This window comes from Dama dama, chromosome 11 (assembly GCF_033118175.1).
Source record: "Dama dama isolate Ldn47 chromosome 11, ASM3311817v1, whole genome shotgun sequence".
In the NCBI taxonomy this organism is placed as follows: domain Eukaryota; kingdom Metazoa; phylum Chordata; class Mammalia; order Artiodactyla; family Cervidae; genus Dama; species Dama dama.
In genome coordinates this window covers 101,243,327-101,256,105 of record NC_083691.1, presented here as the reverse complement: position 1 = coordinate 101,256,105, position 12,779 = coordinate 101,243,327, and the positions used below count along the sequence as shown (strand labels likewise).

Genomic DNA, 12,779 nt, shown 5'->3' with positions numbered 1-12,779 from the left:
ATCTAAATGTTCCACTTTGGTTATGGGAACAAAGGCTTTTGGAGATTAGTAATTAAGAGTAATAAAAAAGTTTTATTGAACACTATGAGTCAGGCTTCACTGGTGGTTCAGCAGGAAAGAATCTGCCAATGCAGGAACCATGGGTTCGATCCCTGGGTTGGAAAGATCCCCTGGGGAAGGATATGGCAACCCAATCCAGTATTCTTGCCTGGGAAATCTCATGGACAGAGAAGCCTGGTGGGCTACAGTCCATGGGGTCACAAATGAGTCGGCCCTGAGAAGCAGAAGGCAGAAATCAAACAGAGTCTGGGACACGGATGAGGCCTTGGTTATCACAGGGTGTGGGCACCGTGTTTAAAGGCTGGCCCTGGGTGTGATGCTCTGGCAGCCTCCCTAACCCTGTGAAGAGCCTGTGCTCTTGGCAAGTTCACCTGAGCACATGCACATTGACCTGAGCATGCTCGTTCCAGCCCTTACTCTTAAGCCCAGGGCCATGAGGCTCCCCAGGGTCCCAAGCACTGCACTGCACTCAGCAGGAAGGGAGAGGCACTGGCACTTTTATCCTCCTGCATGCCTGGCTGGGAGGCGGGGTGGTGGGGGCAGGCTGGGATACTGGACAGGATGCAAGCACTCCTGGGTTGCTGGTGTGACTTTTTTTTTTTTTATTGTGCCCAGTCTTCGTTGTTGCATGGGCTTTTCTCTAATTGCAGCAAGTTGAGGCTATTCTGTAGTTGTGGTGTGCAGGCTCTAGGGCACATGGGTCTTAGAAGTTGCAGCTCCTGGGCTCCAGAGCGCAGGCTCAAGAGTTACGGTGCATGGGCTTAGTTGTCTTGTGGCATGTGGAATCTTCCCAGATCAGGGATGGAACCCAGGTCTCCTGCACTGGCAGGCAGATTCTTTATCACTGAACCATCAGGGAAGCCCAGGCTTGACTCTTAACAGAACCCATCAAGGAATTCCATACTCTGGACAGCGCCCAGGGATGTACTAGGGCCATTAGCCAGGCTCCAGAGCTGGGACAGTGGTCAAACCCGCCCCTGCCTTCTGGGAGCCAGCAGTGACCATGGTATGATGGAAACCTCCATGCAGCAAACAACAGTCAGCGCCTTCTGCTTTTCATGCTTTCCCCCGTGGGGGATGGGGTTCCCTGGTGGCTCAGTGCTAAAGAACCCCCCTGCAATGCAGGACACAAAGGAGACACAGGCTCAGTCCCTGGACTGAGAGGATCCCCTGGAGGACAACATGGCCACCCACTCCAGTGTTCTTGCCTGGAGAATTCCACAGACAGAGGAGCCTGGCGGGCTACAGTCCATGGGGTCCCAAAGAGTCAGACACGACTGAGTGACTGAGCACACACAATTTAGTAAGGGAAAGAGGAGGTGTTGGGCAGGTCCAGGGAGCAGAAATCTTCATGGATCTCGCTCTGTTTTCAATGTTTCATTTTACTTTCTGTGATTTTGAGGCCAAAATGAACATTTGCACTTCTTCACCCTTGGAGGCTAACACTTCGGCCCGGATCACTCTTTGCTTCAGAAGCGGGCTTGGAGGCTAACACTTCGGCCCGGATCACTCTTTGTTTCAGAAGCGGGCTCGGAGGCTAACACTTCGGACCGGATCACTCTTTGTTTCAGAAGCAGGGAGGACTGTCCAGTGCAGTGTCCCCTGTCTCTACCTGCTAGCAACTCCTGCTCAGTTGCAACAGCCAAAATGTTTCCATCTGTCAGCAAATGTTCCCTGGAAGACGTAGTCACCTCTGGTTCAGAATCATGGCTTTAAAAGGCAGAACCAGTCCTTGCTAAATGTGGGGGTTAGGTTTAAGCAGTTTCGGTCCTTGAACTTCTTCAGGCAGTGATCGCATTAAAACATCCTCACTTTACCCACCCCTCATTTGTTTGTTTGGGAATGACAGTCACCACTGGGCTGAGGGCCACTGCTGAGGGACCCCACTGGCCAGCTGGATCCTGGCAAATTTAGCATTAGGTTTTGTGGGTGTCATTTGGTCAGTGTAAGTGGGGAGTAACTTGGGGACCCTAAATTCAACACGAGGGCTCAGACCAGAGTGGGGACTGTCCTTTCTCTGCAGAGTCATTTTCCCAGATAACCCAAGAGTCACTCAATCCCAAATACTTGACAAGAGCCACTGACCTTGGTGAATATGTGCCAGAGACAGGCAGGTGATGTGGTGAAGACATGAGTTCCAGGCCCTGAAAAAGTCCTCCTTCTTGGTCATCACCTGCCAAATTGACAGAAAAAAAAATAATAAATCCGCTGATGATATTCTGAGAGAATGGAACTTACTAGCAAGGCAGATGGCAGATAATGTACATCTCAGTACAACCATTAAGCAGGGTATGTTGCATGCAAGGCCTACTGTAGGCTCACCTCTGTCACCCCTAAAAGCTTTAGTTAGATGAAGAAATGCCATAACATACTGTGAGTCCGGTTTACATGTTTCCATTAATTCCTCACTCATATCAAGCGTGGTGGCGCATGTGCACCCAGTCACTCAGTTGTGTCTGACACTTGGCGACCCCGTGGACTGCAGCCCACCAGGCTCTTCTGTCCATGGGATTCTCCAGGCAAGAATACTGGAGTGGGTGGCCATGCCCTCCTGCAGGGGATCTTCCCGACTCAGGGATCAAGCCCGAGTCTCCTGCATCGCAGGCAGATTCTTTACGGCTGAGCCACTGGGGAAGCCCAGCCATCGTGGTTCCACGCTGCATTTCTTGAGGTGTGACCAGCGTTGAAGAAACAGTTTGAAGGAGAGGGACAGAGAATGTGAGATAGTTTTAGCCAGGTCACTCGCTGCCTGGAAAATTCTAAATAGCAGAACTAACTAAATCTAGTCTGCAACAAAACTAACCCACCTTCCCACCCTCCTTCCCCATATTGTAGTCACATATTGCCAGGTTTTCAATTTTTTTCTTTTTCTTTCCTCTTCTTTTTTGTCTTCTTAAAATTTTTCTTAAAAGCTTTTGCTTGAAATTCATTTCCTGACAGTTCTGGAGGCGGGAAGTCCAATATCAGGGTGCAAGCTCAGTCAGGTTCTGGGGGACTCTCTTCCTGGCTTGAGGACGGATGCCTCCCTTCTGTTTTTACACAGCTGCCCTGCTGCTGCCAAGTTGCTTCATCCTGTCCAACTCTGAGGCCCCATGAATCATAGCCCGCCAGGCTCCTCTGTCCACAGGATTCTCCAGTGGATTGCCATGCCCTCCTCCAACCCAGGGATCAAACCTGCATCTCTTATGTCTCCTGCATTGACAGGCAGGTTCTTTATCACTAGCTCCACTTAGGAGGCAGAGAGTGTGATCTCTCTCTTCTTATATGGCATCTGATCCCATTATAAAGTTTCTTCATGGCCTCATCTAACTCTAGTGACCTCTCAAAGGTGCCATCTCCAGATCCATCACATTGGGAATGAAGGCTTTGACACTTGAATCTGGAGGAGGGATGCAGACATTCCGTCCATAACAATATTCCTTTTGATTTTCATTATAGAGTTATATGTACTAATTCTTAGAGGAATCTTATAATAGAAAGGCCATGGACTTTGGGGCTTGAGAAATAAAAATTGAAACTACAGCCCCATTACTATCTACTTTGGGTGGTGTGGACAAATTATTTCACTTCTGAGACATTAAAATTTTTTTTAAGTCTGTCATATAGAGTGAAGTAAGTCAGAAAGAGAAAAACAAATATTGTAAACATATATGTATATACATATATATATCAAATATCATATGTTAACACCCATACACACATATAAATATGGAATCTAGAAAAAATGGTTCTGATGGACATATTTGCAGGCTAGGAATAGAGACGAAGATTTAGAGAACAGACTTGTGGGCATGGAGAGGAAGGCGGGGCGGGACAAATTGAGAGAGTTGCATTAACAGATATACACTACCATGTGTGAAATAGCTAGCTAGCAGGAAGCTGTCGAATAGAACAGGAAGCTCAGCTCAGTGCTCTGTGATGACCTAAAAGGGGTGGGATGGGGGGTGGCGGGAGAGAGACCCAGGAGAGAGGGGACATATGTGTGATATAACTGATTCACATGTATACTCCAATTTAAAACTGCAATACCAAGGTTTTAAATTTAGATATTATTGACAATAATATATTAGTTTCGGGTGTACAACATAATAATCTGATATTTGTGTATACTTGACCACCACAGTAAGTCTAGTTAACATCTGTCACCACAGTGACATTTTTTTTTTCTTGTGATGAAAGCACAGGGACTACAGTTAATGACATAACTGCTTGTATATTTGAAAGTTGCTAAGAGAGTAGATCTTCCAAATTCTCCTCAAACTGTTTCCTGGACACCTGTCATGTCTCTAGCATTGGCACTGGTAGTGGCCATGTCTGACCTGTGTGAGGAATAAACACAAAGATGGAAACTGGATTCGGGATGATTATGCTCTTTATTCATTTAGGGAGTATATTTTTCAGCTTCACTCTGTGTGAGATGGTCTTTCAGTCACTCTAATGAAGGAAATGGTGTGCTTTACTTGGTTTTTCAATCAGTGGGAAGTGAAGAAATAGAATTGGAAGAAAATAAGAAGGAAAAGGATAAACAGAAAAGAGAAAGGTGCCGAATCGCAGAGTTGGCAGTTAGAGTCCTCTCGGTGGAGTTTGGAGGCAGATGCTTATCTGACCAGAGCAGGGTGTGAAACTTGGCACTTCTGGGGTATCTGTTTCTTCTTACCTTTGTTTGGAAAACCTAAGGGCTTGATATTCAAACTTTCAGCAATTTTCTTTGCTCAGAGAAATAACACTCAAATAGAAAGTTAGACTATCATTGGAAGAACTGCTGCTAAAGCTGAAGCTCCAGTACTATGGCCACCTGATGCAAAGAGCCAACTCATTGGAAAAGACCATGATGCTGGGAAAGATTGAAGGCAGGAGGAGAAGGGGACAACAGAGGATGAGCTGGCTGGATGGCATCACCGACTCAACGAACATGAGTTTAAGCAAGCTCCAGGAGTTGGTGGTGGACAGGGAGGCCTGGCGTGCTGCAGTCCATGGGGTTGAAAAGAGTCAGACATGACTGAGCGACTGAACTGAACTTAGACTGTGTATCTGCTTCCCATTTTTCTTCAGCTCACACTCTGAGTCCTCTGGTTGGAAAGTCATCTGCCTCCCACTGCTTCCTGGTTCCTGCAGGGCCTGGAGGTCAGACTCCTTTGTAAAAACCCTCCTATAACAGAGTGCTTCGTGCTTCAGTGGAAAAGCTGGCACAGCAGAAAGCCTCTGCCCATGCATAATTTAGCATGACCACCTGGGGCAGCAGGCACAGCTCAGAGGACCCTGCCATGTATGCCCGGGGTCCCCACCCAACTGGGCATCTCATGACAGTGGAGGGAGAGGAAAGCATCTGTCTTGCTCCCTGCATTGGTGTCACAATTACAGCGGAAAAGCCCAGTGGAGATAGGTGCTCCTCAAGCAACAGCCCACAGAGCGTCTTTCACAGAGGTGAGGACAAGAGCTGGCCAGACACTCATGGCCCAAAACTGCCCCATCACACTGCAGGGGAAAATGCCAAGAAATCCACACCAGAGCCTGGTGGACAGGCTCTCCTAAACAGGCTTCGGCTGCCCCCACCGTCACACGGGAAGGAGAGAGGAATGATCAAATATAACGTGGATGTGTCCAAATAGAATTGCAGGACACTTTTAGATTTTTTAAACAGTAGTGGATAGAGGAAGTTTTCATGAGCCTGATCAAGAACAAAGCAGAGACAGAAGACTGGCTGGACTACATGGAACCCTGCATGAAGAATGCACATCAGATGGGAGAAGCTCGCGGAGGGCCCTTTGCAAAACTGGCTACGGCTGAGCCCTTCCACCAGGATGTTGTTGTTTAGTCGCTAAGTCCTGTCTGACTCTTTGCAACCCTGTAAACTGTAGCCTGTGAGGCTCCTCTGTCCATGGGATTTCCCAGACAAGGATACTGACGTGGGTTGCTAGTGTCTCCTCCAGGGAACCTTCCTGACCCAGGAATCGAACCTGCATCTCCTGCATTGGCAGGTGGGTTCTTTACCCACTGAGCCACCAGAGAAATCCCCAATAGGATGAGACAAAAGTGAAAATCAAGTTCAAGTTAAGGAGAGAGGCCCCTGGCAGCCAATTCCTAAGTGATTTTCCTTATATGTCAACCTCACGGTGCTGCTGCAAGACCCACTGGAGAAGGCTCAGTGCAACCACATCCTTACTAGCAAGTGGCCCCTGGCCCTCCACTTCCCAGATAGAAAGGTTGGCACAACTGTCCCCTACCCTCCACAACTCCCCCCAGACCCCCTCCCCCACTGAAGGACGGCACCCAGAACGTGGAACGTGTTGATAGGAAGGCAGCTTCACGAGGGCAGATGCCCAGAAAAGAAACCAACTGATAAGCCTCTGGTCCCTTGAGTTAGTTGATGGGCGGGAAGCAATAAGCTGAAGCCACAGAGGTCCATACACCGAGGCAGGGTGGCCTTTGAACAGTGTGTGGGGCATACTTCATCCCATGATTGGGTGGTCCAAGTGAGCAGACCAGAAGATCAAACTCTAGTTCAGCCTCTAAGTGTAGACTCAGTGCTGACTGCAGAATGTCATTGTCAGCAACTGTAACCCTGCCGATAACTGTAACCCAACTTCAACACACAGAATTTTTACATTGACTTACTGCACAAAAAATGGTAGAACAACAGAAATCAACTATTTAACCCTCCAAAGTTAAAGTATCTTAACACGAGGTTTCATTAAAGATGGCATGGTTGGGACTTTCCTGGTGGTACAGTGGTTAAGACTCTGTGCTGACAATGCAGGGGGTGCAGGTTTGATCCCTGGTCGGGGAACTAAGACCCCATAATGCAGTGCAGAATGGCCGAAAGATTTTTTTTTTTTTAATGGCATCGTTGTTCTTTACTTCAAGCAGTAAACCTGCTATTGAAAACCTGTGCATAAATTAGCCTTCCCCATGGTGCTCAGTCGTGTCAACTCTTTGCGGCCCCAGGGACTATAGCCCACCGGGCTCCTCTGTCCATGGAATTTTTTAGGCATAAATTAGCCTTATGAAAGCAAATCCTTCTTAAAATGCACCAAGCAATAGACACTGTTTCAAGCCCTTAAGTTGCACTTGCTCATTCAGCCTTTGGAAGCCCTGGAGATAAGTATTATTGATATCTTTTACTGTCTTCATTTTGCAGGTGGAAAACTGTGACACAGAAAGCTTGAGGAACTTGCCCGAGGTTGCGGACCTGGGTTGGGACTGGGCACCCAGTTTTAGGAGTCCACATTTCTAGTCACAGGATACACCGCCTCCCAACAGACTGATGGAGAATTAGCTCCCTGTCCCTCCCAAATACATAGTTTATGGAGACGTGTCGTCACACCTGGTCATGTTTGATGTGAACCACATCCCATACTTAAAGCCTCTAGGGGAAGTAAATGCTTATTTCTTAATAAGTCATCATACAGCTAAGATAGAACTGAACTCATAAAGAGACCCCTGCTGCCTCATCTTTGGTGAATACCCATATCCATTCCCCCTGTTTCTTTTCTAGAAACACCCCCAAACAGGTTAGGCAGCAATATAGCCAGTTAAAAACACACTTACCTCCCTACAGGGGATCTATTAATAAAACCTCAGCTAACATCGTATGTAATAGTAAAAGACTTAAGTGCTTTCCCTCTGAATCAGGAAGAAGATGAGAATGTTCATATCTCCACTTCCATTCAACATTACTGCAGGTTCCAGCCAGGGCAATAAGGCAAGAAAAAGAAATTAAGGCCGAGAGTTTGGAAATGAATAAGTAAGACTGTTTTCATTACAAAAAGATGTGTTTTTTTACATAGAAAATCCTAAGGAATATACAATAAAACTACTAGAATAAAGAAGTCAATTAAGCAAACTTATAAGATATAAGCCTTTGATATACAAATCAAAAGTGAAAGCAATAGTCAATCAGTGTTGTCTGACTCTTTGCGACCCCATGGACTGCATTCCGCCAGGCTCCTCCATCCATAGAATTTTCCAGGTAAGAATTCTGACAAGGGTAACCATTCCCTTCTCTAGCAGATTTTCCTGACCCAAGAATTGAACCATCTGAGTCACCAGGGAAGCCCATACAAATCAAAGTCAACTGTATTTCTGTATTCTAGGAATGAATAATTGGAACTTGAAATTGAATCCACCTGCCAACACAGAAGACGCAGGAGCTGTGAGTTGAATCTCTGGGTCAGGAAAGTCCTCTGGAGAAGGGAATGGCGGCCCACTCCAGTATTCTTGCCCAGAGAATCTCACGGACAGAGGAGCCTGGTCGGCTGCAGTCCATGGGGCAGCAAGAGTTGGACACGACTGAGAAACTAAACCAGCATCTCCGCCCAGTTCCATGGAGATCTTTTCTGTGCTTTCAGCGTAAGATCTCCTGCTAGCATTCAGCAGGTGTTCTGTGAGACTTGTTCCACGGGTAGAGCTGTTTCTGATGCATTTGTGGGTGGAGGTGAGGGCGGAGGTGTGCAGAGGTGAGGTCCATGTCCTTCAGCTCCACCATCTGATTAGACCCCCTGGGCTTCTGTCTCTGGCAGCATTGAAAACATTTCTACCTTTGTATTCACCTCCAAATCCATTTGCTGTGTCCTTTGAATTTGTTTTCCATGCTCAGGTTTAAATCTTCCCTCTTCCTTTTTATTTTACTGTGGAGAGGTGGAATCAGGTTGGGGTGGGGGGGAAGGAGTCCAGTCCTGACCAATAACCATGCAGGCCTTTATAAGTTTGCTAAGCTTGGATATCAGAGTCTATGAAACACTTTAGGTACCATATGTCTTAAATTATATCCATCTGATATGGAGAATAATACAACATGCAGTTATTTTAAAATTTCATAGAGAAGTAAAGTAGGTCAAACAATGATTTTTCCCTACTTTCTGCTTCTCCGGCTGTCCACAGAAGCCCACTCTCCTAGACTTGTGAGCCTTTGTCCAGGAGGAAGTAATCTTGCCCAGCAGATGAAAGTGAAACTGTCTGTCACTCAGTCATGTCGGACGCTTTGCGACCCCCTGGACTGTAGCCCGCCAGGCTCCTCTGTCCATGGAATTCCCCAGGCAAGTATACTGGAGTGGGTTACCATTCCCATCTCCAGGGGATCTTCTCAACCCAGAGACCGAGCCCAGGTCTCCTGCACTGCAGGCGATTCTTTACCATCTGAGCCACCAGGGGAGAAGCCCAGTAGATGACCACCTGGTAAGGTAATGGAAATGGTGCCCCCCAAACCATACAGGACTTCTTCTCCTTCTCCTTTAGCTTCTCTTCTTTCCCTTCCCTCTAGCAGGTGGCACCTGTGGTCTGGCTTCCCCACACTCACCCACCTCCAGCACATGCTCACCTGGCCTCTCAGCCCTTTTGCTGCAGACTCTCCTCTGTAGCTCTTTGTAGCTCCCACTCAGAGGCTGGGGTCTCCCTGGGTCCCGCCTACATTTCTCTCTGTGACTGAACCCTTGGTGTGGCCAGAGGACAACTCTCCCTCCAGCATCTCCAAAGGCCAGTCCTCACCTAGTCAGCCCAAGTCTCCACCTTCCTGTCTCTCCGCCTGTTTGAGTTTCTGTCTTGTCTTTCTATGTGTGGGCATGCATGTATGTGTGTGTGTTCTTAATACATTTTTCTGCCTTCCAGTATTTTTTAATGTCTATCTTTATTTCATTTCTCTGTATTTCTCTCTCAAGATGAGTTCTCCTTTCTCTCTCTCTTTTTTTAAAAAAATATTTATTTATTTGGCTGCATTGGGTCTCAGTTACCCATGGCATGCATGATTTTAGTTCCTCTCCTTGGGACTGAACCCACATCCCCTGGATTGGAAGGTGTATTCTCAGCCACTGGGTCACCAGGAAAGTCCCTCTTTCTCTCTTTTTGCAAACTGACTTCACCACTTTTCCCTTGTCTATGTATTTTTAATGTTTCTGCAGCTTTCCGCCTTTCTGTATTTTCTTTATTTCTCTGGGTTTCTGTTCTGGTTTTCTTCCTCTCCTCTCCTCTCCTGTTTCCATGTCTGCATTTCTGTCGTTTTTCCTGCATTGTTCCATCTGTCTTTTCTCCTGTCTCCTCTTTCTTTCTTCTCTTATGTGTTTGCCCACTACCTTATTTCTTCCTTTTCTCTTTAGGCTTGCTTCCAGATTAAGTTTGGTGTCCTCTGTGTGGCTTTGGAGAGAGGACCCCTCTCCTGGCCACCAGCAGCCTCTCCCTGAACTCTGCTCTCTCCCAAAGCCACCACTCTCTTCTTGCATCGATGGGCAGGTGCTGGTTTGTCTGCCACTAGCAGCTCAAAGAAAGCAGGGTGGCTGGGTCCACCAGCTGTCAGCTCACTGGTGGCTTCCTGAACTGGGAATATGGGATTCTTTATACCATTACCCTAAGCTTTGAACCGGAGCTACAATTCCAGGAGAACCAGATAAATACATCTCATCCAAGATCTTGCTACCCATGCAAAAAAAAAAGGTAAATGAGAAGGGACACAGGAGGGCACCCTTATGTCCACTGCTCCTGCTTGTAAATATTCTCCAGATGTCCTAGAAAAGGCTGTGTCTTGGCTTTGGGGACCCCAGGGGAGGGGCTAGTTGTGGAATTCATGATGATCTCAGAGCTTGGGTCAGAGTTTGAACCCAGGGCCCTCCGCTTGACCACCCGTCCCACCCCAGAGACCCTTGCCGGGCACCAGTTGGGCACCAGAACCTCACTCCCTTCCCTCAGAGTTGGCAGATGGCTGCAGTGCAAGACCAAGGTGGGTGGAGGAGCCCTCCTCTCAGGATATGAGCCAAGGGGGTGCAAGGCTAGGATTCCCAGAGGAACACACCATGAAAATGATGGCTAGTGTGATGCCACGTAGAGGCCCAGCATCTCAGATCTTCCCAGCACACTCATGTGCCCCGTGGTGCTGGCCCTGGGTTTTACAGTGAGTCCCAGCAAAGTCCAGTAATGGGCTCTAGACCTGGAATGCAGATGTATCTGTCAGCCAGGGCACACCTCGTGCCCACTGTCAACAAAGCTTGTTCAGCACAGCTGTGTGACTGCAGACCTGCCCCCACCCTCCCCACCCTCACTGTTCACACAGGCGCCTGCCCTCCAGACAGCCTGGGCCACAGCAGCAGAGACAGCATCCTCTTCTGCCGCACAGGGAGCAGGTTCTCCATTCAGTTCAGTTCAGTTCAGTTGCTCAGCCATGTCCGACTCTTTGTGACCCCATGAACTGCAGCATGTCAGGCCTCCCTGTCCATCACCAGCTCCCGGAGCTTACTCAAACTCATGTCCATTGAGCCAGTGATGCCGTCCAGCCATCTCATCCTCTGTCATCCCTTCTCCTCTCACCTTAAATCTTTCCCAGCACCAGGGTCTCTTCAAATGAGTCAGTTCTTCACATCAGGTGGCCAAAGTATTGGAGTTTCAGCTTCAGCATCAATCCTTCCAATGAATATTCAGGACTGATTTCCTTTAGGATGGACTGGTTGGATCTCCTTGCAGTCCAAGGGACTCTCAAGAGTCTTCTCCAACACCACAGTTCAAAAGCATCGATTCTTCAGCGCTCAGCTTTCTTTATAGTCCAACTCTCAGATCCATACATGACTACTGGAAAAACCATAGCTTTGACTAGACGGAACTTTGTTGGCAAAGTAACGCTAGCTTGCCTGCAAAGACGCCTGCGCATGTACATGTGCACATGGCTCCTCTCCATCCGGAACCATCCAATCTCAGAACACATGCCTTTGCCTACTTCAGAGTGGGGTATGTACCTTTCTCTCTGCCTTCCCCACCCACTGCTCCCTCCGAGTTTCTCCCGAGAGCTCCCCTCCACGTCGTGGTCCCAGAGTGCACCTTCTGGTCTCCACCAAGCTTGCACATCCATCCACTGGAGCCCTTCTTGTCACACGCTCTGCGTAGAGCAGGACTGAGACCTGCCTGGTACCCAGCAGAGTGGGCAGGGCCAGTGGGCAATGAAACACTCCCCTCTCACAGACAGGTGGTGGGAGTAGAGGTGGATTCCAGGCGAAGGGCTGGGATACAGCTGGATGCAGAGGGCACAGAGAAAGCAGGAGGCAATTTCGTAGAGAGGAGTATAGGCAACCAAGACGTGTGGGGCTCCAGGCCAGGCTTCTCACTGCAGGGCAGTTATGGAGACTGCAGCTTTGGGGGGATCTTCGAGCATCTCTGCAGGTTCTTCTCTAACTGGTGCTGCCCTCCGAGCTCTGGTCTGGGTCCTGGAAGTACGAACAGGTCCCCAAGACAGAGCCCTTTCCTAGCGAAGACCTGACTATTTTTGTCCAGGAGTGGGTATGGGGCAGGGGGGACACATGTGCTTGATCTGACCTGTTTCTGAATCTTTTCACCACTAAGGCTTGGCTGAAATTGTTAGAAGATGAAATCAATAGGCTCTTGGCAAAGGGCTCCTATAATTGAATACATTACTTCCCAATTTCTCCTCCTTTTCCCTTTTTGTGTCAAATGAAGAGTCTGCGTTTTATTACTGAGTCTTTCAGAACAGAAAACGAGTATCAGATGATACAGCTTCTTTGGTCATTTAGCATACGTTTGAATACATGCCCCTGAAATTGATCTTGATCATTTCCAACAACGGATATGTCAATAAACAGATGGGTGATGCCTTCCTCCTTTCTTAGCAGTGTCCTCCTCTTGAAATTGCTTCTAACTGTTCCGGTGGAGGAGGAATAGAGGTGGGGGTAGGGGGTGGAAATCAGGAGACCATAAATAGATTTTACAGGCACTGAAGTGTGCATTTGGAG

The 12,779-nt window shown here is 48.0% G+C and overlaps 1 protein-coding gene across 1 annotated transcript in view; it reads right to left on the bottom strand.

The window, feature by feature from the left end:
* ACOXL (acyl-CoA oxidase like) overlaps positions 1–12,779 on the bottom strand; it is a 335,773-nt gene that overhangs the window by 68,569 nt on the left and 254,425 nt on the right. The window contains exon 16 of the mRNA XM_061156338.1: positions 2,146–2,233. Coding sequence (XP_061012321.1) covers positions 2,146–2,233 — 88 coding nt within the window. The remainder of the gene's footprint in view (positions 1–2,145; positions 2,234–12,779) is intronic.